Source organism: Siniperca chuatsi, linkage group LG2, assembly GCF_020085105.1.
Source record: "Siniperca chuatsi isolate FFG_IHB_CAS linkage group LG2, ASM2008510v1, whole genome shotgun sequence".
Classification (NCBI taxonomy): domain Eukaryota; kingdom Metazoa; phylum Chordata; class Actinopteri; order Centrarchiformes; family Sinipercidae; genus Siniperca; species Siniperca chuatsi.
This window is the reverse complement of record NC_058043.1, coordinates 26,194,504-26,218,120: the sequence shown is the minus strand read 5'-3', so window position 1 is coordinate 26,218,120 and position 23,617 is coordinate 26,194,504. Positions and strand designations below refer to the sequence as shown.

The following is a 23,617-nucleotide window of genomic DNA, read 5'->3' as shown; positions in this document are numbered from 1 at the left end:
GCCTACAAGCCAAACAAACCCAGCATAGTTACTCAGTTTTCCCCCTGGCCAGTGGGGGCGCTGTAAACACATTGAGCGTGTTCTGTAACCCGTCAGCCATCTGCCGCAGTCAGTTAGCTCCAGCGGGAATGGAAAATGGAGGACTGACCTAAGTGCGAGGGCATATCATCGGTATTTCTAGCGTATAGGTGGGTAGAACGCTGCAATTTAATATTATAGTAACGTTAGTGTAGTGTTGTTTTCTTGTGGGCTGCGTCCGTGTGTCAGTTTTTGTTCTATTAAAGGTATTCGAGGCAATGTTGCATGTGATCATGTGCTTGACGTTAGCTTAACGGTAACTTGTGTACAGCCAAACTAACGTTACGCTATTAAATTTGACGCTGGTTAGTTAGATATGACTCTTGCTACACAATCAATGTCTCTCATTGTTCGGTTTTTGGTAGTTATGTGTTTTTAGTTTTGAGGGTTACCTAAATTCCTAACAGCTACAGGTTGAGTTTGTCGTTAGCTTGCTCGTGGTGGCTAATAGTGTTAGCCAGGCTTGCTAGCTACAAGTGCACGTTTTTCAACGCTACGTTCATCGTTGTAAGACGAAACGATAAACGTCGAGAACCGAAACATGCAAAGGCGTGCTTAGCGTTATACAAGGAATTGCCAATTGTGCCCCGCCCAATAATTCAACAACAATTTGTGCCGCTGTGCTAATGGTTTACGTTAGCTAACGGAAGACCGTTGGTTAGCGCTAATGGTTTGGCAGAATGTTGGCTTTGCGGCCATCATTGACTGTGTCGGGTGGGCAGGAGGTAAGTTATAGTCTGTTATCGTAGTTTGTTGTCTGATTTCTCCAATATACTTTGGCTTGTTTCAAACATATTTGCAGGTCACGTTTGACAATATACATGTGATAACGATGCATGGTTGAGATTGGGATTTAACAGTTGCTATATTATGCGCACCAAGGCCCTGTGCAGCCACTGCTGGACCTCAATATGTCTATTACAGACATAGCATCACTGCAACATGTAAATACCGCTGAATCTGTAAATGTCAGAAAGTTGATTTCATTGCTTTGTCTGAATGTGTAATTAGCTATATACGCTAGTGTTAAATTTGATCTTCGTCCCGAGCCCCTCCCACCTTTCATGGCAACAGTTTCCCACCGATTCACGTGGCACGGTGTCGTGACCATAGGCACAGCATTGGAGGCATCCTCTTTAATGACTTTCAGGTTTTGGTTGTTTTTTTTTTTTTTTTCTAGTGTTGTCGGTGCAGTGTGCAAGGCTCATCGATGCCTCAATTTAAAAGCAGATATAATTAATATGGATCATTTAGGACATAATTGTATACAAATGCATTCAACTATTAAATGATTTCAATTATTCATTAAGGTTTCTTACTTGCTGTGAATTGTCAACGAATTGCAAACAGTTCCCTCCTGTGTTACAGCAAGCAGGTGCCCCACTCATATTTGGTTATTTTATCCATTTGCAGTTACTTTGAATAACACTGCAAAATCATCACTGTGGCATATTAAGTCAAAATTCACTTTGTTTGGTGTATTATTTGTTGATCATTTAAAGTTCAAACGTCACTTAAGTAGTTGGGGAAGTGAGAAATGTCCCAGTTAGTAAACATCTTAAATTTCTGGAAAATGAACATTTTGTCGTTGTTATTTTTATCATTTAACAAGTCCCCACTGTTGTTGCATCTTAGCTTTTCTGTGAAATGTGGAGTATTTTGACCCTAACTTGTGTTTTCCTCTTTCTGGCAGATCCTTTAACCTTGTACCAAGACCAATGATTACTGCTGTGAAGCCTTTGTTTTGTTTGAAGGAGCATTTTGTTACTCATCACTACTGAACTGCAGGTACAGTTGTTGGCTATTCTCATTATGTGCTCAATAGCAAGATTGACCCTGGAGAATCTTAAGTGAAGTACAGTTTCCTTAATTCTCATTTGCATTAGGACCTAACAGAAATAATTCAACAATCACGATCAACATTAATAATTTTCAAATTGTGTTGGGCCACAATAGACTTGGTTTTAGACGTGTGAACTTGTGACTTCTGATTCTCATCCCAGTTTTGGCATGTAAATTAATTTACAAATGTTTAATCAGCCAATATTTAAACAGCAGACACTAGTTAAAAAATTTTAAATTATAATATTATACAACCTTAAATTGCAGCATTAGACTATAGAGGGTGTGAATGTGATGTGACGACACACAGAAGTTGCCACAGTCAGTCCCCCTAAGTAGCAAACATGCATCTGTCATTCACATGGAAAGTACTGCTGTAAAAATAAAAAGCTTTTATGCAATCAAATGCACAGATTTAAAAAAAAAAAAAAAAAAATTCCGCCACACATTTTTATAGACGGCAAAACATCTAAATGAAATGCAAACCTGATCACAGACAGCCAGCATATCCTTCAAAGTTCTTGTGATTTTGATTAGGCTGACAGATGTGAAGTATGGCATAGTGGGAAGAGGCATGTATTTGCTTTGAGGTTTATGCTCCTAGTTCCTCACTGTCACACGCGCACACATAGTATGTATTTGTGTCAGAAACTTTTTTTTTTTTAAAGAATTGTGGCCAAGATACATACTAAGCAGGACATTGTCAGTGCTCTCTGGTGGACAAGCTATGTAATTGAGACACTTTCTAAATTAGCTCAACCCTACTTTAGCATTTCTGTACTGCAATTTCTTGCTACTTATTGCCAGATATATACACTGATACGATATATGCAATAAGCTAGTATTCCCTGATATATCAGCTGGGCTTATTTAGCACTGACTGATGAGGACATGGTATGCATCAGTGTTGATACTGATTGCTGTTGCGATTTCAAGATGTGTTTGTCTCCTCTCAGTATTGCATCTCTCCCCATTCATAGCAGCCATTATGAGGTTGTTTAGCTATGCTGCGATGGTGGTGGTATCATGTGAAAAAGTGGCGTCATTGCATACCCTCGGTAGATCTTCCATTAAAACATATTTGTTGAATTGATACTGTATGGTGCAAATAAACTTTTGTGTTATATTTCTAACACTATTTTGGAACGAGAATGTAATAGAAACACATATCTAAATCCCACCACTGCCTAATGAATAAAAACCTGGCAGCCCTCAGTATTTATCATATTATGAACTGAAAAGAGTGACTCATAGCTGGTCTCTTGTGCTCCTCTGTAGACATTCAGTTTGAAAGTAGTGATTGACTCCATCATCTATGGAGGAGAATGCGAGCCCTGAGCTCTCTCTAGCTCCTGAGCCAGGGCAGAGCCAGGACCATATGGATAGCTGCTCTCAAGGTACCTTGGATGAGCTTCTTTCCCCTCATAATAAAGGGCTGGGGAGGTTATAGTAATACTGGGCACAATTGTGGTATTAGGTTCTATGATCTTTGAATGATTTAAAATTTTGCTGAAAATGTAGGGTAAATAAGGGTGCAAGTCAAGCAATCATTATATGCTATGTTGTTGTTGACTCATGTCATAATTTTTTGTCCACAGCCTTCTTTGATTGTCTCTTCACAGGTTTTGGAGAAGGGGATAGCGAGCAGAAGGACCAGTTTCAAACCGAAAGCGAGAATGTGGCCAAAGAGACACTAGAGGAGCCAGATAAATATTCCAAAGCCAACAGTGAAGTAAAGAAGACTTGGGGTTTCAGACGGTCCACTGTTGCAAAAAGAGAGATGCCAGTAGAGACAGCAACCGAAAGCCCTGAAAACCGCTGTCCTGTACGTCGCAGTGGCAGGCAGTCTAAGCGTACTGACAAACTAGAGGAATTCCTCTTGACTGCCAAAAGAGGATCAAGAAAGAGCGCTCCCCCCAGTCTGGAAAGCGGAGATCCTCCTTCCCAAACCCCAACTGATGCAGAGACTGCGTCAGAGGCCAGCTTTGATGGTAACGCTGACCCCAAGGCTGTAGAGGACAAGGTAGAGTCCCCAGAGAGGAGGACGAGAAGTGGTGCAAGGAAGCAGACCCAAAGGACAACTCGAGGTGGCAGACAGACCCGAGGAGGCGATGGAATGACAGTCAAAGATGAGGGAAGCTCTGAGAACGAGGAGGAAATCAGAGAAGCTGCCAAGAAGGACCACTTACCGGATGAAGATGAGGAGAAAAAAGACGAAAAGAGTTATCCCAGTCCTGAAGATGTAGGGAGCACGAATACAGTACAGCCTCAGCCAGAGCAGGACTCTGAGAAGAAAGAGGTTGAGGAGAAGAACAAACATGGAGATGACAAAGTGGATTCAGAGAAGGAGACTGATAAAGAGACTGACGAGGACAGTAGAGACAAGCCTGCAGCAATGTCGGTAAAACGTGGACCAATAAGAACTTACATCAATAAAAAGAAGGCAGCCAATAAGAACAGTACCCCTGTTAAAGCTCCTGCCAACAAGAGCACCACTCCTGTCAAGAGGGAGACCAAGCCTACCCAAGCATCTGGAAAGACACGCAAGCCCCAGACACAAGAGGATAATGATGGTGAGAATGATGATGAGAATGATGATGAGAATGACGATGAGAATGACTCTTCAACGTCTTCGTCTTCATCATCCATTGACTCTGACGATGGAGGTTATGACCCCAATGCACTTTACTGCATCTGCCGCCAGAAACACAACAAGAGGTATTTTTTTTTAATCTATTATTGCGGTGATTGCAGTGTCTACTTAAAGTGTTAATAATGAAGTGCATTGTAAATTTTAATGAATTCATTACCATTTACTCCTCATTGCACTTATAACTCTGCATATTTAAGTTTCATTTTATGTCACCACCTTGTTCAGGCTTGTAGCTGCAACCACTGTCTGATTCCACAATGTCGTGTTATATTCATACTGTACTCGAAAGTATGAGGAAAGCAAGACAGAGTTTTTGTTGAGCATTACTTTGAGGAAATGTGGCACTATAAATGTTCTGTGCTCACTAGGTTCATGATCTGCTGTGACCGCTGCGAGGAGTGGTTCCATGGAGACTGTGTGGGCATCACAGAGGCCCGAGGGCGTCTGATGGAGAGAAATGGGGAAGACTACATCTGCCCTAATTGCACCGCTAAGAAAAACCAGGTGGTCAGACCCGCCACATCTATCCTCTCTACATGTACAGAGATTGGGAAGCCCAAAGCTGATGGTGCTCCTCCAACTTCTGCTCTTGCTGTTTCTGCTGTGACCTCTTCTGCAACTGCTGAGAAATCTACCACCAGTGGAGTAGATGCTAGTCCGTCAGCTGTTCAGGCTGTGGCAGCACCTCCGTCCTCCACATCTGCTGGAACCGAAGAGAAGGGAGCTGAGGACCTGGGCATCAAAGGCAGGATAGAGAAAGCTACTAATCCAACTGGGAAAAAGAAGATAAAGATCTTTCAGCCGGTAGGTTACAACTGATCTCAACTTAAAGCCTTTGAATTACTGTGTTTTTATGAGTCCAGCTATTAAATCATCGTCTGAGTTGCTGCCTATTGTTCTGTCATCCAATACTTCATAGTACATGTCAATACAAGTGTTGTTCCAATAATATTAATTTCAAAGTTACTATGATGCCATTGTTAACTATTTAATGCTATAAACAGTTCACACTTAAACCAAATTGAATTCCATTTCACCACAGTCACTGTCAAACAGCTTAAACGTGTAGGTGAAATTTTAATTGTAATTATTAATCACCCAATCTGTGATTAGAGTACAGTGACCCATGACTCCAACTGTTAGTGTTTTGAGTCTGCATGGGTGGTGTTTCTGTTTTTAGAAAACGCATTTTTGAAATCTCTGTGTACAAACAAATGGTTAAAGGCATGGCAATAGCATCAGACAGCCTACCACAACTTGAAATTGAAAACTGTTGAAAGCTAGTGTTGTGAAAACACAATGCAAAATGGCATTGCTCGTCATTAGCTGTTGATTTTGTTGTGTGTTGACTTGGAGCAGGCTGTACAGCAGCCAGCCGTACCAAAAGCAGACCAAAAATCGACACTAACCGTGGAAAAGAAGGCAACACCCACAGCAGAGCAGAAAGCACTACCAGACACAGAGCAGAAAGTGGCATCAAACGTGGAGGTGAAAACAACAACAACAACAGCAGCAGCAGCAGCGGAGGTGCCAGAGGAGAAGGCTGGGCAGAATGCTGAGGAGTCTTCACTTCCCAAATGTATCGGGCCTGGCTGTGAGAATAACGCCCAGCCAGACTCTGTGTACTGCGGCAACGACTGTATCCTGAGACATGCTGCTGCGGCCATGAAGTCCATCACTGATGTCAAAGAGCCCAAGCAGAAGGACAAAGCCAAGACTCAGAAAAGCAAGTCTACACCAAAGGTAACTCGGACTACTTGAAATGATGCCCTTTGCCTGTCCCTAAATGTTCATGCCTTTCACCTATTTAGAAAAGCTGTGCAGGGTAGCAGACATGATATTCTTGTAAGTTATAATATCAGTAATAGTGGAAAGCACTTTCTTAGAAGTAGTTTATGACTGCCAAATAATCTGTGTCATAGCAATGTAGATTGACTTTTGATCTCATGTCTTTATCACATTTGACAAATTATTTCCTAAAATGCGTTTTGTTGTTTGCCTAATGTTTGGTTTATTGTTAGCGTTGCTGGGCATAGAATTCACCACAAGCCTCCAGAACAGCTATTGGAGGGATGAACACCATTCCTCCACAAGATATTCCCGCATTTATATATACAACCTTTAATTAAAACAAACATAGCCAGACATAACAAAAGGATATATAGCATCAGAGACAGTCACAGACATCACTAAATAGATTTGAAGATGAGTTTATATTATATTATTTGGTCTTATAGAGATGGTGGTGGAGAGCATTGTCTTACACGCTGGTCCAAAATCTTCCAAAGGTGTGAAACTGGGTTGAGCTCTGGTGACTGTAAAGGCTGTAGCATTTTATTCACATCATTTTCATCCTCACCAAACCATTCAGTGAGCTCTGGTGCCCGGAAGCTTCTGCATTTGATATGTTTCACCACTCTTTTATTCAGGTTTTTCCTTTTAATATGTCTTCTGCCTCCCCCCCCCAATGTGTGTGTGTGTGCGCGTGTATGAATACGTGTCTATATGTATGTGTACATCCATACATACAGTGCATCCGGAGTATGTATTCACAGCGCTTTACTTTTTCCGCATTTTGTTATGTTGCAGCCTTATTCCAAAATGGATTAAATTCAGTATTTTCCTCAAAATTCTACAAACAATACCCCATAATGACAACGTGAAAGAAAAAAAAACGAAAACATAACATGTACCTAAGTAAATGGTCCCACAGTTAACATTGCATGTCAGAGCACAAACCAAGCCATCAAGTCCAAGGGATTGTCTGTAGACCTCCGAGACAGGATTGTATTGAGGCACAGATCTGGGGAAGGGTACAGAAAAAATTCTGCAGCATTGAAGGTCCCAATGAGCACAGTGGCCTCCATCATCCGTAATTGGAAGAAGTTTGGAACCACCAGGGCTCTTCCTAGAGCTGGCCTCCTGGCCAAACTGAGCTATCGGGGGAGAAGGGCCTTAGTCAGGGAGGTGCCCAAGAACCCGATGGTCACTGACAGAGCTCCAGCGTTTCTCTGTGGAGAGAGGAGAACCTTCCAGAAGAACAACCATCTCTGTAGCACTCAGGTCTGTATGGTAGAGTGGCCAGACGGAAGCCACTCCTCAGTAAAAGGCACCTGAAGGACTCTCAGACCATGAGAAACAAAATTCTCGGCAAGCGTGTCTGGAGGAAACCAGGCACCGCTCATCACCTGGCCAGTACCATCCCTACAGTGAAGCATGGTGGTGGGATGTTTTTCAGCGGCAGGAACTGGGAGACTAGTCAGGATCGAGGGAAAGATGAATGCAGCAATGTACAGAGACATCCTTGATTGAAAACCTGGTCCAGAGCGCTCTGGACCTCAGACTGGGGCAAAGGTTCATCTTCCAACAGGGCAACGACCCTAAGCACACAGCCAAGATAACAAAGGAGTGGCTACGGGACAACTCTGTGTTGTCTTTGAGTGGCCCAGCCAGAGCCCAGACTTGAACCCCAATGAACATCTCTGGAGAGATGTGAAAATGGCTGTGCACCGACGCTCCCCATCCAACCTGATGGAACTTGAGAGGTCCTGCAAAGAAGAATGGGAGAAACTGCCCAAAAATAGGTGTGCCAAGCTTGTAGCATCATACTCAAAGATTTGAGGCTGTAATTGGTGCCACAGGTGCGTCAACAAAGTATTGAGCAAAGGCTGTGATTTTTTTTTTTTTCTTTTTAATTATTTTGCAAAGATTTCAAACAAACGTCTTTCACATTGTCATTATGGGGTAGTGTTTGTAGAATTTTTGAGAAAAATAATGAATTTAATCCGTTTTGGAATAAGGCTGTAATATGAAAAAGTGAAGCGCTGTGAATACTTTCCGGCTGCACTGTATGCATGCATAAATAGCTGCATTGGTGTGACTTGGATGAAAATGTTGTTTCACTGTTGATTAGCATTACAGAAAACCCACATTCATGTGTATGCAACAATCATTAGCTAATATTAACACCCAAGTGTTATTACAGTCATATTTGGGATTTAAAAAATATATAAGAAATCTCATTTTGAAATTTGTCTTGGCAGTGTCAAGTTTCCTTGCTGTGGCTGCACCCTCTATATTTTAATAATGTCACAAGAAAATCAAATCTTGGCCTGATTAAAATGGTTCAGAGAGCTTTGCTGTTACTCTAAAGTACCACTTGGAAGTGGAATTACTTAACAAATGGTAACTGGCAGCTGCTACTTTCTGATGTCAGAACGTCTTGATGTTTAAGTGCCCGTCTCAAGAAGCAAATTTGGTTGGTTAGCAAGCCAAATTTGGTCTTAACACAGGCTGTTTTGTAATACGAAACTGACTCACATTTAACAGGGTCAGATCATGATGGTAACCTGCAGCGGAGCAGGTTAAGTTCATTGGATCAGATCAAAATGAGCATGTGGCCTGTCTACTGAACAGTCAGCTCATGGGAACAATGAAGTCATCATTCCCTCTGGATCGTTGAATGGACAAAAGCACTGCATGCAGATTAAAGTGACAAGTATTTTAAGCATTTCGAGCAATGTGTTTAGACTTTGCTTTACAAGCTAATTTATTATATCAGTAATAAAATAGTATGGTGTAGCCCAATAAGGCTACTGATGTTCCCCAGCCCTAGAGAATATATGGTGACTTTATGAAGTGAAAATAGTTTTCTAGATGCAATGCCATGGGTTGTATGTGAATCATTTCCCCAGTGCACCTTAATGATGGCAGGTGATAGGCCTGTTTTATTTAACAAAGGGATATCTAAATGAATATGGCTCTTAATACTTTTATTAAAAACTACCACTTACTATTATTACATTTTGTTTACAGACTGCCATTATGCATTTCAAACATTTTCATGCAGTCACACTGTCTGCATTTCTAATGTCCTGTATCTTTCTTATTTATGTTATAGTTACTTATTAGTGACAGTACAGAGGGGAAAATCTCTTAACTGTAGGCTTAAAAATATCAACAGTATATAATAGCGTTAGTCAACAGTCCAACTGAACCCTCAAGGGCTAGGGGAGCGAGTAAACAAGGATGTACACTGCAATGCATGCATTGTGATCTTTCATCATTCCAAGTGATATGTATGTTCAGCGAAACCATCATCATAGGGTTTAAACTTGAAGAATCATTACTTGAAGAAAGCCTGACAATGTTGAACTTGCTTTGTAATACAGAGCACTCTTTTGAAGAACTTTTTGGCTCTCTAGCATAGACCAGTAAAATGTACCTGCCAAGAATAATTTAGTACACAGTGTACATTTTTCATAGAACTATGTCCAGGTGTACAGAAGCTTAGATACTACATGCAAAGTAATGTAAAAGACTGCCAATCTGGAGCCTGTTGTATGCAGAAATGCTATTAATTTACTTTGAATGCTATGTGTATGTGTACAGTGGTTAGAAAGGGCAAAAATGGAGAGCAGGCAGACCAAAGACTAAGAGTTAATGATTTTGTTAACCAAGGGCAGATTTTCCTGGAATTTGGCAGTACATTAATAGAGGGATTCTATTTTTAAAAGCCATCATAGCTCAAGTAAAACATTTCTGTATTGTGTCTGTAATGTTAATCAAACAATGCTTGCTGAGTGCTGTTATTAAAAGCCTGAATGTGTTTCTTGCCTTCACCCAGAGGAGCGGCGCGGGTGGAAAGAAGACACTGAAGAAAACCCGGGAGGAGTCGGACAGCGAGGAAGATCACAGTCCTGATTCAGATGAGGACGACGAAGATGAGCATGCTGAGGAACACCCGCCCCCGCCAGCCACTGCATCCTGGTCCAGCGACCATAATTACATTGCAGTAACACCAGAAAAGACTACACCCATATCACCAACAGTGTTAAACAAAAAGTGTATGTATCTCTTTGAAGGTCTTGGGCTGTTGTTGAAACCACATTGTTGTTTTTCCATTATAAATGTGGTTCCTGTCATGCTAACATAATTTAGAAATGATCCGTACATTTGGGGAAGAACATGAGTGCTCTGGAGATGAACTCAGCTGTATGCTAGACTTCAAAATGATTTGCAAAGTGTTGTGACTTTGATAATGTAAAGGTTTTGTTACTCAATGAAATGTTGGCAGCTGTGGAAAAGGTAAGTGTTATTTGTGGCTTTGGGTAAGTATTCAATAATCTAATTTATTTCGAAAGGAGCATCATCAAGATAATTTTATTAGTCAAGGTGGGGTACTAAGCCTGTGAACACAATTGTATATTGTCTTGTGTGGCTCTGGAAGAGCTTTGCGAAGTCTGAAAAACTCATCCTGATGATGTCACCAGGGGTATCTCAGCCTGGGCTTGGAGACTTTAATTTCTTAACAGAAAGCCTGCGTTACAAACTGAAGACTGGACCTAAAAGTCAGGATACCTTGGCCTCTGCTGCATCAATTTTAACCATTTCTTTTTTTAATATAATTCTCTCCAGTCCCTCAACTTTTTTAAAAGTACCCCCTTTGAATACCTCATAGTTAAAATGCAGGGCTGTAGATGAAAACCTAGAAAGGAATGTGGAAGAGAGAAATGGAGAGCAATAATCTCTAACTCATCAGATTATGATGCTTTACCATGAGATGTATGGATGTACTGAATGGACTGGTGCTTGTGTGTGTGTGTGTGTGTGTGTGTGTGTATGTGTGTCTGATTTCAAATTACCTGCACCAGTCTCTCCACTTCCTGGGTTCATCACCTCAGCTGTTGGACCCATAAAAAAAGGTCCTCCCTTTCTCCAGCAGGTAGGTGTCTCAGAACTCCCCCATGTTAATGTGAACCGATGAAGCTAACCTAGCCCATATTGAGCTGATATCAGCTGTTAATAAGAACCATGTGTTTTTCCTACTATTTTGTGGGTTAACAGGCTGACTTTTTTTTCAAAGTTCTTGATTCATATTGAATATGATGCATTACTACTCGTGGGAAACTGGCTTTAAAATAAAAGGTGATATAACAGATTTTAGGATGCCTCGATTGATTATGTGAGCAGTGTTGGCTTCCTGTAGGATATCCTGACCAGTTCAGCTCAAACAAGCATATACAACTGTTAAATCTACACACACTGTGGAGACGTGATGCTCAAGAGCCCCCAGATGGTGAACAGCTGGAAAAGAAAGAACCTCTGCCACAAAGACCAGACCACCTGGAGATACTGCAGTGAAGTTCAGAATGGCCAGAGCAGAAGAGAGAAGCTGAAGACCTGGGCTGAGCGCACATCCAGAAGAGGGAGGCCCGCGCTCAAAGTTTTTCACACACATTTTGCACCTGATGAGATATGATATATATTGAGGGAAACGTTTGTTGCAATGAAATGTGGACATTTCAGTTTCTTTCACCTCGCCTTTCATAAGAGGTCATTGAAGGCACTAGAAGGATCTTAATTGATAGCAAGATAGCAAGTGTTAATCTTAAGTAAATGCATCGCCTCAGGTCAGGAGATCAGTATGACCACTGATTGTTGTGTGATTAACAGGAGGAAATTATGGCTCATTGATTTGCGTTTTCATAGTCCATATTTTGATGAGTGATATTTTGGTCTGACAACCTATTCAAAAGATGGTTGACTGTGGTTGCTTTGTGTCTCAATACTGTTGCTCTGCACAATATTATTGTGGTTTATACATTTTAGTGGGTATAGCTTGTGTGTTAAAGTGGGCTTAATGCTTATACTAATGCAGCTTTAACACAGAACTTGGAACTAATAGATGACGCATTAGCATCTGCTGAGAGCAGTTTGAAGAGAGATTTGACGGGTGTGGATTGTTATATAAGTCTTGGTGCAAATTGGTTGATATAATACTTTTTGTAAAATATTTTTAAGTGAATAGTTTTTTAAAAATGTATTTGTGTACCTGCATATTTTCTTGAAATGACAGAACTATTACTGAGACTTGTGAGTGGTTAGGGTTTATCGCAGAGCTCATGATATGAATGAACGTTTAAAGTTACAGTTTAAGAACGAGTAAGTTATGAACTTTATCATTCTCAATCATTTCCTTTTATTCTGAGCCACATATTCCGTGCACGCAGGGTAATGGAGCATTTATGCTTTAGTGGGCATTGAAATATGTGGATTAAACAACATTTTAGCCAGTGAATAAGTGGTTAATGCTTGTCTCTCACATTCAAGTGAAAGAACCTGGTAGCTGTAGTCCTTTCTTTTCAGTAACTGCTGATAGTAAGTCTGTTAGAGTTTGCGCAAGCCTTGTGCATCAGTTCCTTTTCTCCTGTACGGATCTATGGGTGCTCAAGTTGTCTCAGGAGGAGGTACTCATATACTCTTCTTGAAGATCATTGCCACCAAATAATGTTGGTGAAAATACTTCTTTCTCAAATGGACCTGCATAAACAGCACAATGTATCTGCCATCCACTGCTACAAATAAAGAGGGGCTTTTTTAACTGCCCAGTTGTCAACTTTGTGTTTATTTCAGGATGTTTATTGCAATGTGTTTAAATATGTACACACACAAATCTTTATGTGAATGATATTTATTTTTGGATCAACTGAGGACGGGTTTCATTATTAAGTTTTACTATTTGTTTCACTTTTCTGATTTGAGTTTTCTTTTTCACCTGTGAAATTGATAATTGTCATCTAAAAACAATATGGAGCCTTTTCTGTCATAGCATTGTAGTCTCTGAATTATAGACCCAAAATTGTGATTATCTTCAGTGTTTGTTTAATGCCATCACACTACACAAGCATCTGCTGATATTGCAAATGACAGCATGTTTTAAAAAGTTTGATCTTGTTCTTTGTTTCCAGCCCCCCCAAAAGAAGAGAAGCAGAGTGAGAAGGAACAGAAAGAGAAGGAACCAGCCCCGGCTCCTGAGAAACCTTCCCCAGCGTCCGCAACACCAGTCAAAGGAAACAAAAAGTCCCCGACCACTAAAGCAGCCAAGGTTTCCCCAAAGGGCAAGAAGCCTTCCCTTCAGACTATCAGCTCAAAGGCGTCCAAGAAACCTGCGACACCCCCAAGTAGAACTGCAGCTAAGTCCAAGAAACCAGGTCCTTCACCCGTCCATGCACCGTCTCCCTTTCCTCCAGGTCCGATCCACGTCACAGGAGCACTGAGAGTCACCAAGTCCAACTTTACCATTCCTAAAAAGCAGCCACAACAAAAGGATGCTCCATCCCATAGTCAGTCCTCCTCATCTTCCAGAATCTCATCATCTCCAGTTTCTTCAGCTTCCTCCAGCCACTCCTCGTCCTCCAGACCTCCACATCCAACTGCTTCAGCGCCCCCTGTGTCCACCATGCCGCCGCCACCCAACAACCAGATGAGACAGAACATCCGCCGCTCGCTGACAGACATCCTCTATAAGAGGTAAGACTCCCACAAAACCTACTTCAGAATACTTTTGTTGTTTCTTTAATACTTAAATATTTGGCTAAACACCAAACACCAATATTTGTTGTGTTCCTTACCACCAGGGTGAGCGACAGTGATGATCTGAAAATGACTGAGAGTGAGGTGGGAAGGCTGGCAGTTGCCATTGAAAAGGAAATGTTCAACCTCTGCCTTAGCACTGACAGCAAGTACAAGAACAAATACAGGTCCCTCATGTTCAACCTGAAAGATCCTAAAAACAAAGTGAGTCAAAGTAAACATGCATGCACACAGAGTTGTGCATATAAAGGCAATGCCTACAGCCTGAAAAGCTTTGGTTTTCTGAGTTGATGTCCCTGATGTTGAGATGTTAAAATACTGTGTGGTATGTTTGTCTCAGGGCTTGTTCTACAGGGTGGTGGGTGGTGAGGTTAGTCCCTTCAGACTGGTGAGACTAAGTGCCGAAGAGTTGCTTTCCAAAGAGATATCTGAGTGGAGGAAGCCCGATGCTCCTGAGGTAAATGTTACTTCCCTTTAACTAAACACCAAACACAGGTCAACTTGAGGTTCAAAGAGCTCCCTGTTGAGGGTTTTAATTAAACTAACTGATCTACAGGATGCATAAGATTGCTACAGCGTTTATGGTTGTCTCCTGCAGGCCCTGTCTTCCAGTGCAAGGGTCCATTCGGGGCAGTCCAAACTGGGCAACAGGCATGACTCTGGCTCACATAGCATTGATATGGAGGATGCTCCACCAACATCTGATGCAGATGTATGTATCTCTGCCACCACTTCATCTACTCGCATGGCTTCTGCTGCAGTAAGTGGTGGCATGCTGTCTTTCTCTAGCTTTCACACTTTTCTTTTCACCTTTGCATGGGGTCTTTAGTACACAAACTGTTACACAAATCTGACAAAGGAAAGACAGTAGCGAATATATTGCAGGTCAGTTATCTTGCCAACTGTCCTGTTCTTCAATGCAATTTCTCTCTTTCTGAAGCTTTGTCTTTCTTAATCATTGCTAGGCCTTAAACCTACTTGCATCTACCTTGCACAAAATATAGTGTTAATAATAATCCGGAATTGTGGGTGTTATGTGAACGATTATCATCTGTTGCAGTTCACCTAAGGTTTGATGGAGATCCACTTTTCTGTGTCCACAGGACCTAGATGAGTCTAGCTCCACTCCCTCAGCTTCGGCTCAGCCCTCTGCTGTGGAGGGGAACAGTGGCAGCAGCATGCCCGACATTTTCAGTAACATGCTCAAAGACACCACTTCTGAACACAGGACTCATCTATTTGACCTCAACTGTAAAATATGCACAGGTAAATGAGAGGCTGACATGAAGTGTCAGGGTTATATTCATCCAGTGAATTAACCGTGAATTGTTATACAACAGATAACTTTATTAGTGTTTTTTATCTTGCCCTCTAGGTCAGAAGATGGAAGATGAGCCTGCAGCTAAGAGAGCCAAACTGATCAAGAAGCCTGAAAATAAGCCGCCCAGACAAGAGCTGCATTCGTCCAGGTCAGGGGATGTCTCTCCCGTCGGCCAAACACAGGTCCCCACAGCTTACCAGCACCAAGACCCCTTAGCCTACCAACACCCAATCCCTCCATCCTACCAATCTAACATGGAGCCAGCTGTCTCAGAATCACAGCCGCAGCTTTATCAGGAGGCACCTCCAGCCCCTGCCCCCGCACCAGTCACCCCCACCGTGTCCTCCGTCAGCATCACCCGCAGAGACCCACGCATGGCCAGGCACAGCTCCAGTGTGACTGTCACCTACACTGCTCCAGAAAAGCCCATCAACAACTCAGCAGAACCACTCCCAGCTCCTGTTAGTGCTCCAGTAGAGAGTGGACCCAAGGCACCACTGCCGATGCCCCCAGCTCCACCACCTTCAATAGCTGTGTCCAAACCAGCGAAAACAAGGTGCTCAATCTCATCATGGTTTTATAAACTAGCTTTTCCCAGAATTGCTGGGTTTTGTAGTGTGCTAATATTTGTTAGCAATATATTTTGTATATTGTGTGCTAAAATTGCATGAGAATATATATGTAAAATTCTATTTTTAAACAGGATTTGTGTTGCTACTGTAATATATTATTGGGTAGCGTCATTGTTCTGTTCTTTAAGAAAAGCCCTGTGTTATGATAAACCGTGTATGAGCTTGAAACTTGGATTTTGGCTTTTCTCTAAAAGGATGATGTTTTTGGTTTTACAGTACATCCGAGCCTCCTCCTGAGGGTGAGACAGCAATCTTCCTCCATGGTCAAGAGAAGATTTGGAAAGGATTAATCAACATGCAGTCAGTGGCTAAATTTGTGACCAAGGCTTATCTGGTGTCAGGATCCTTTGAACATCTGAAGGAGGTTAGCAATTTTGCCTGGTTATTAGGCTCATACTACATTTCAAAATGAATCATTATTGAACACAAAAACTTTGGGCATACACTACCATTCAAAAGTTTGGAATCACCTGTTATATTGATGTTTTTCTTCTTTCCTTTAATAATGGCTATTTTAACATAGATAAAAACAATTTATAATTATACACTAAATGTATTATTTGAAATAGTTTTAGAATAATTAAATGATTAAAACTTTCGTTTAGTCAGTGTCCCCACAATGTTGCATTGAAAAAGAAAAGCGTAAGTGACCCCAGATCATTTCTGAACCACAACTGTGCTTGCAATTTGGCTCTAAATATTTTGGGAACCCATTTTTCTTTGGGCCCTCTGCAGTCTACTCAGTTTTGTCTGTCCATAGTATGTTCAGCTGCTATTCTGTGATCCGGTTCCAATAGTGCTAACCCTAGAATAACCTATAACTATTTCTCTTTTAAAGCAACGTTAATTCCAGCTTGTTATAGGCATTATTGTGCACATGACACTGAAACAGGAGCCTATTCCTATTTAAATCTGCACAGATTTTAATGCTAAACTTCCAATTTCTTTTACCAATGACTGCCGATTTCTTGTATTCTTATTTAACTGTTGCTCAGAGGCTTTGTCTCTTTCTGCCTTTTCACTTGTCAGTCTTGTTGAACCATTGCACAGCATTTTGTTCTCCATGTACAAAACATTACTTTTTTTGCAAACCCTAACAAAATAACTTTCTACAACCTAAAAGCATGAAAGGACATTAAAAAAATAGTGTTCCTCTCAGCCATCTGACTGTACTGAATCATGGTTTTGTGGTAGGTGACTCCAAACTTTGAACGGTAGTGTACATGTTAGCAAAAGCATTGGACTTAGTGTTGTCGATGTTGTGCAGGATTTGCCAGACACCATTCATGTTGGAGGACGGATATCTCCAAACACAGTGTGGGACTATGTCGGGAAACTGAAAACCTCGCTTTCCAAGGTTTGTTTGGAGAAAAAAAGTGCTTAACATCTTTATTTAAAGGCCTTGCATCACTTACATATTGGTTTTTGCTCTCTCTGTGTTTGCAGGAACTGTGTCTGATCCGTTTCCACCCAGCCACAGAGGAAGAGGAGGTGGCATATGTCTCTCTCTTCTCTTACTTTAGCAGCAGGAAACGATTTGGTGTGGTGGCTAACAACAACCGGCGCATCAAAGACCTCTATCTCATCCCACTGGGCTCAAAGGACCCATTACCGTCTAAACTCTTACCATTTGATGGGCCAGGTAAGCAGTTACAGGGATACACAAATATACCTTTGTGGTATATTGTAATTGTATTTATTTAAATGTTTTTGCTTTTAAATTGTCTTGTCTTCATTCATGTGGTGAGTATGGGTTTGTACTGTAGGGGGCACTCACACTCCTTGTTGAGTCGCCCCAGGAAAAAAAACCTCTGTGCATATAACAGCTGCTGTGTTCTCTGCTGTGTATCTGACTTTGTATCACACATTTCTAATAAAGGAAGTTTGCATCGCAGGTTGGTGCCATTTGAGTCCAGTCTCAGCCTGTTGTTTCTTAAGACTTGGCTCGTACATAAACACAATTCAACAACGGTGTAATCAATAAATTACTGTGAGATCATTTGTCGACCATTTTATACCACGCTGGTGTTGATATGGTTACATGCTGCACCACTGGAATAAACCAAAAATGTTCTTAAGCTGTCCTAAATGAAAAATCAGAACTTGATCTAAACTTTGCAACCAGTGATTCCACAACGCTGTTAACATTATCCACATGGCTATTGCAGCTGTGGTAAGTAAAAAAAAAAGTTGTCCATCTTGGAGGGTCTCAAATATCAGTAGATCTACTCCTGCATATTGTGCCTCAGAAAGAGAATTAGATGCATGAGGTTTTTCCTTTATTTGAGTAGAAAAATATAAGCACACATCTTGAATTTGTGACCAGGCTGATAATGATCCCAAATCAAATTTCAATAGTAACTAATTAATGCATGTGACTGTGGAGTAACCAGAATATTATAGTTTACCATCTGTTGCAGTCATTCTTCCAGTCGTGTTTTGGTAATTTACAGTTGCAGTCTAGTGATGTCAATGAAGGACTGAGTGTTTTTACTTGATTCAGTTTGTTTCTTGGTGATATCTGGCAGTACATCTTCAAATAACTTCAGTCACCAACACAAACCTACTGATAAAAACAAAGTTTCTCTGCAGCTGGCGCTCACTTACTAATGTCAGCATGTTTTTTTTACTTTTCTTTTTAAATTCACCAACAAGTTTAATGACTACTGACTTATTGCTAAACTAGACAAGGAAACTTGTGCAGTCATATTAATACCATTTGTCGTATAAAAAGATACACTTTGGAGTTGAGAACTTTGGTTTTTTATATCTGATAAAGCTTTTTGTGCTACTATTTCTTTCTGTATGTATTGTGGAAATTTTTTAGAGGCTCTCATTTCACCTATTTTTTTGTGTCTACTGCATATGTTAGAAATGCTCAATCAAACCCTTTTATTTTAGCAGTTTTATAGAAAGAATGGCAGTCTATTTTGTGAAATTGTATCTGTTAGTTCACATGCAAATGTTTTCAAAGATTCTTGTTTTGTCCATCTTGCAGGTCTTGAACCAGCTCGTCCCAACCTCCTCTTGGGGCTGCTGATCTGCCAGAAGGACAGAAAGCGAGCTGGTGCTCCGTTGGAAACTGAGGAAAAACGGTCCAAGACTCAAAACAAGGATGCCGATGACACTGGCCTTCCAAAGCCAACTCCTTCAGTCAGAGCAGAAAGAAACTCACGACAGAGTCTCGAAATCCCCTTCAGCACAACTCCTCCAGGGTCACCTCCACCCAGCTCCTCTGAGACCTCAAGCAGCACCGTGACCACCTCCTCAGTCCTTTCCTTCTTGTCCTCTGTCAAAGCTCCAGCAACATCCACTACCACTGGCAAGGACTCCCCATCTTCTTCCAGCTCTGTTGCTTCCTCTGCAGCAGCTGCCACTCCTCTTCAGACCATCCTCAACACTCTTTTTGGGAAGAAAAAGCACGACTCAGAAGCTTCCAACTCTTCATCTGATCAGAGTGGAGAACTCTCCGTCCCGCCGGGTACAATGCTAGACCCGATTGTGCAGCAGTTTGCACAGATTTCTAAAGAGAAACAGGTTGAGGAGGACGAAGATGACCGACCGTATGATCCAGAAGAAGAGTATGACCCCAGTATGGGCTACAATGTTCCTAAGAAGCCTGTTGAAGTAGTAAGCAAACCTGAAATCTCTAAGCAGCCTGAGGTGGTTGCGAATGAAAGTGATGATGTGGCGTACGACCCAGAAGACGACTCAATTTTTGACGATGTGAAAACTTTAGTACCAGGTCAAGCTAAGGCTGCAGCTGAATCTGTCACTGATCCACAAAAGATCTTGGAGAGCCTTAAACAGATTGGGGATCAGACATTCCAGAAACAGGGAGAACAGCAAATTTCATCCACAGGGACACCTGGTGCCTCACTGACACTTCCAGACACACTCTTGACTGAACCTACCAAATCCCTTTTGGTCAATACTCAGCTACTGCAGCTTGGCAAAAAGGTCGAGGAACTAGTGAAGTCTTCATCTGTTGCTCCCTTGATCAACCAGAGGAGAGATCCCAGACAGAGCAGGGATCCTCGCCAGGCTGCGGCTGGCAGGAAACTGACCGATGAACCTGAGGAGAAAGAGGAGACATCTGCTCTGTTGGCAGATTCTACTCCTTCCTCACAACCTGTAGTTCAAGAGCCTCAGTCGTCTAATGTAGCTGAACTCCCAGACTCTTTGCAAGGCCCAGAGACATCACTGCCTCAAGAGGAAGTGAAAAGCGAGACGCTACCCTTCATGGAGTCAGACAAGGCAGAGGTGTCAATTCCATTATTAGGAGAGGAGATGGAACCTGATATGGAGGTCAACTACATGGATGAGAAAGAGGTGAAAACTGAGGAAACTGAGCCAATCAAGGAGGAAACACAAATGGATAAGTACAGTATTTGGCCAAATGCTGCCAGTATTTTAAAAGCTGGTGAGGACTCAGAGTATGAGGAGAATAGCCAAGATACACCAACCACAAGTTACTATAATGAGCTTGCAAACACCTCCACAATAACTTCGACAATTCCAGTACTCACTCAGAGCACAACCATGGTTGACACTCAGTCCCATCACATGCCACACCACATGTCAGTGTCAGGCTTCGACAGCGAATACAGACCTCCAGCTGACATTCCCCCACCATCCAACTTCCCCTCGTCCCATTCAATGCAAGGACAAAACCTGATAATGAGGCCTCCTCCGATGTCTATGCCACCACCCATGCAGGGTCTTCCTCCAATGTCAGGCCCCCCTCCTATGCAAGGACTCCCTCCACCCATCCATGTTCCTCCCCCTGTAAGTGGTCCTCCTCCCATGCAGGGTGACAGCAGCCAGCAATATGGTTCACTTCCGGCTGCATACTCTCCGTATCAGAACCAGTGGCCAGGCACCCAGCCACCGCAGCAGCAGCAGCAGCAGCCTCCTCCTGGACCACTTCCTCAGAATATCATGCCACCCAGAGGACCACCACCACCATTCCCTCCAGTGGCCCAGAGAGGCCCTGCTCCTCAAATGTTTGAACCCTCCATTCCCCCTCAGCACCTTGGACAGCAAGGCCTGCCTCCAGGCCTTCCCCCACCTCCTGCTTTTGATGGACAGAACAGTTTACCTCCACCAAGATTCACTGGTCCTCCACCGCCATTTAATTTCCCTGCAAACAGAGGCCCTCCTCCACCTTTCACAGGGCTCCCTCCCAGTCACTTTGATAACAGACTTCCTCCTCCGTCCCACTTCCCAGGGCCCAGGGGTCCCCCACCATCTCAATATGGTGACCATGGGGCTCAACCCTCAATGGTAGACCAACCTCGGGGCCCTGCAGAACAGTATAACAAAGACAATTCTAACTCTTTCAAGCTAAATGTGGACCAGAATCCAAACCCTCTGCATGTTTTTAAAGACAATCAGGGTCCCCCGCCAGGTCCAGCATATCGGGGACCTCCACCTAACCAGTATGAGGACAGAAGAGGCCCACCTTCCAGTGGCGAGATGAGTGGACAGCACTTCAATCCACATAACCAGTATGGGAGCTCCAGACCACATTCGTCACCACCACATAGAGGATCTTTTGATGAGCCCAGAGGTCCCCCCCCCCATGAGAATAGACCCCATCCTTCTCAGCGTTTTGGAGGATCAGAGCGGTACCGCTTTGATAGGCACTCTGATGAAGCTAGACCTGTTCGCCATAGCGGGCCACTACTGCCAACTCCTCCAGAGGCTCCCATAGGTCCTCCAAGTCGCATGGGAGCCCACAGTCCAGATCTGCACTGGCGCCGCCACTCTCCTGAAATGAGGAGGAGGAGCAGCACTAACCGAGAGGACTCAGAACCCCGCAGCGGAGATCGCTTCAGTCGTTTCGAAGGAGGGCACAGAGAACCTGCCCCTGGTCCCTCACAACCCTCTGAAGAGAGACCAAAGGAACTGTCCGAGGACCGCCGGAGGGAAAGAGAGCGTGAAGTCCCCCACGCTGGCAGGACGTCATGGGACAGGGGCCAGGGCAAGCAGTGGAGCAGAGAGCGAGAGCGAGAGTGGGATAGAGGTAGAGAAAGGGACCGCGATCGGGAGCGTAGCCGAGAAAGAGACCGCAGCAGAGGGAGAGAGGGCGAGAGGCACAGGGAGACGGAGGGAGAGCGACACAGGGATCAAGACACAGACAAGAGGAGAGACCGGGAGAGAGACAGGGAAAGAGACAGAGCCAGGGATTCTGACAGGAGGGACTTCGACCGCGACAGAGGGAGAAACCGTGACAGAGAGCGTGAACGTGAACGTGACCGTGACCGTGAACGAGAGCGAGACAAGAGACGGGACAGATCCCGAAGCAGGGAACGCGACAGGGACAGAGACCGTGGGAAAGACCGGGGCAGGGACAGAGACAGGGAGAGGGAGAGAGATAGAGACAGGGACAAAGACAGGGATCGTAGGGACAGGAGCAGAAGCAGAGAAAAGAGAGAAGAGAAAAAAGACAGTAAACATGATACACCCAAGGAGAGTGATAAAACTGCACAAAATGACAAGAACATGTCCTAGTCTCTGTTTTATGGACACTACATTATGGTTTTGAGAGACACTTCAATCTTTCACCAGTTGAAATCAACACTGTAAATGTAAATGAGCAGTATTTCGTTAAATTTCCACAGTTGTGTTCCTACTAGAAAAAAAGTTTGACAATGTTTGTATTGTTTTTGTCACGGTTTCTAAGTTTGTTTTATCACATTTGAAAAAAAGAAACTGAAGGCCATCTAAGTTGCTTGTGGACAAGATGTATTCTGAGTTCTATTACATGTACCTTCCTCCTGTCAAAGCATTTTTTAAGAAAACAATGATGTAACTGATTAACACACCATTTGCAATATGTAAATATGAATGTATTTGTGTATATACTGATGTTTTTAATCATACTTTTCTAACTAGAGAAAATAAAAGCCATATATCTGAAATAGATAATGTGAAAGTTAGGGCAACACTGTTTACACACAAATGTGTGTTTATATGTCCAACAGCTTTGAACTTAAAGGCTCCAACTATCTACAGTATACACCCCATCAATGGTTGTTAATGAAATGTCCTGATTTTGTTTCAGCTCAACCAATTAAACCTGTTTGATGACAAGTGTGTTGGTCTCTGTTGTTGTAAATACAGAATTTTTTTGTGTAAGATGTGAATTAAGTCTTGGTCCCAAAGTATTGTGAAATTGCTTCGCTTCACGTTGCGGTTCAGTAATACAAGAGTGATTCTGGGTGGTAAGGAGTCACATAACAGCCAGTTAGGCCAATGCCAATGAATGCCTGTGTCTTAGGTTGTTGCAGTACGTCCAAAATATCTAGCTGCTAGTACAGGTGGGGTCTCATCATATGAAATGTCGTGAGCATAGTCTAAGATGTATGTAGCCTTACATCTGGCAGATGCTACAAAAAAATGGTGAAACCTGGTGAGGTAAAGGCATAAGGAGAAATATTTTTGAAATCACTTATTTTGAATTTGAGAATAATCAAAAACCTGCATGATAAAAGTGCTGTATCAGGAAGATGTTATAACTGTTTATAATGCATGATCAACTGGATTAATAGATTATTCAAAACATTAGGGAACTAACTGCACTTTACTGCAGTTAGGCAGTAACACAACTCTCAAACACAGAACTGATAGTAGAATCTACCTTCTTTTTGATGATTAAACTTTAAATGCAACACTACCAGTACAAAACCACTGTTCGACATTATTTTGGCC

At 42.5% G+C, this 23,617-nt stretch overlaps 1 protein-coding gene across 8 annotated transcripts; it reads left to right on the top strand.

Moving 5' to 3' along the window:
- Positions 1-30: 30 nt before the first annotated feature.
- dido1 (death inducer-obliterator 1) lies at positions 31-22,999 on the top strand. 8 transcript variants are annotated; one of them, XM_044176372.1, is made up of 17 exons: positions 31-188; positions 1,772-1,866; positions 3,199-3,317; positions 3,543-4,638; positions 4,942-5,377; positions 5,933-6,316; positions 10,200-10,419; positions 13,324-13,885; positions 13,993-14,152; positions 14,289-14,405; positions 14,547-14,708; positions 15,052-15,214; positions 15,324-15,825; positions 16,118-16,265; positions 17,169-17,258; positions 17,348-17,543; positions 18,900-22,999. In XM_044176372.1, the coding sequence occupies exons 3-17, from the start codon at positions 3,236-3,238 to the stop codon at positions 22,415-22,417; spliced, it is 7,836 nt and encodes a 2,611-aa protein (XP_044032307.1). In that variant the 5' UTR covers positions 31-188; positions 1,772-1,866; positions 3,199-3,235; the 3' UTR covers positions 22,418-22,999. The 8 variants fall into 8 exon arrangements, with proteins under 8 accessions (XP_044032307.1, XP_044032318.1, XP_044032287.1 ...); XM_044176383.1 differs by having other exon boundaries at positions 3,519-4,638; positions 14,547-14,660; XM_044176352.1 differs by having other exon boundaries at positions 3,519-4,638.
- The last annotated feature ends 618 nt before the right edge of the window (positions 23,000-23,617 follow it).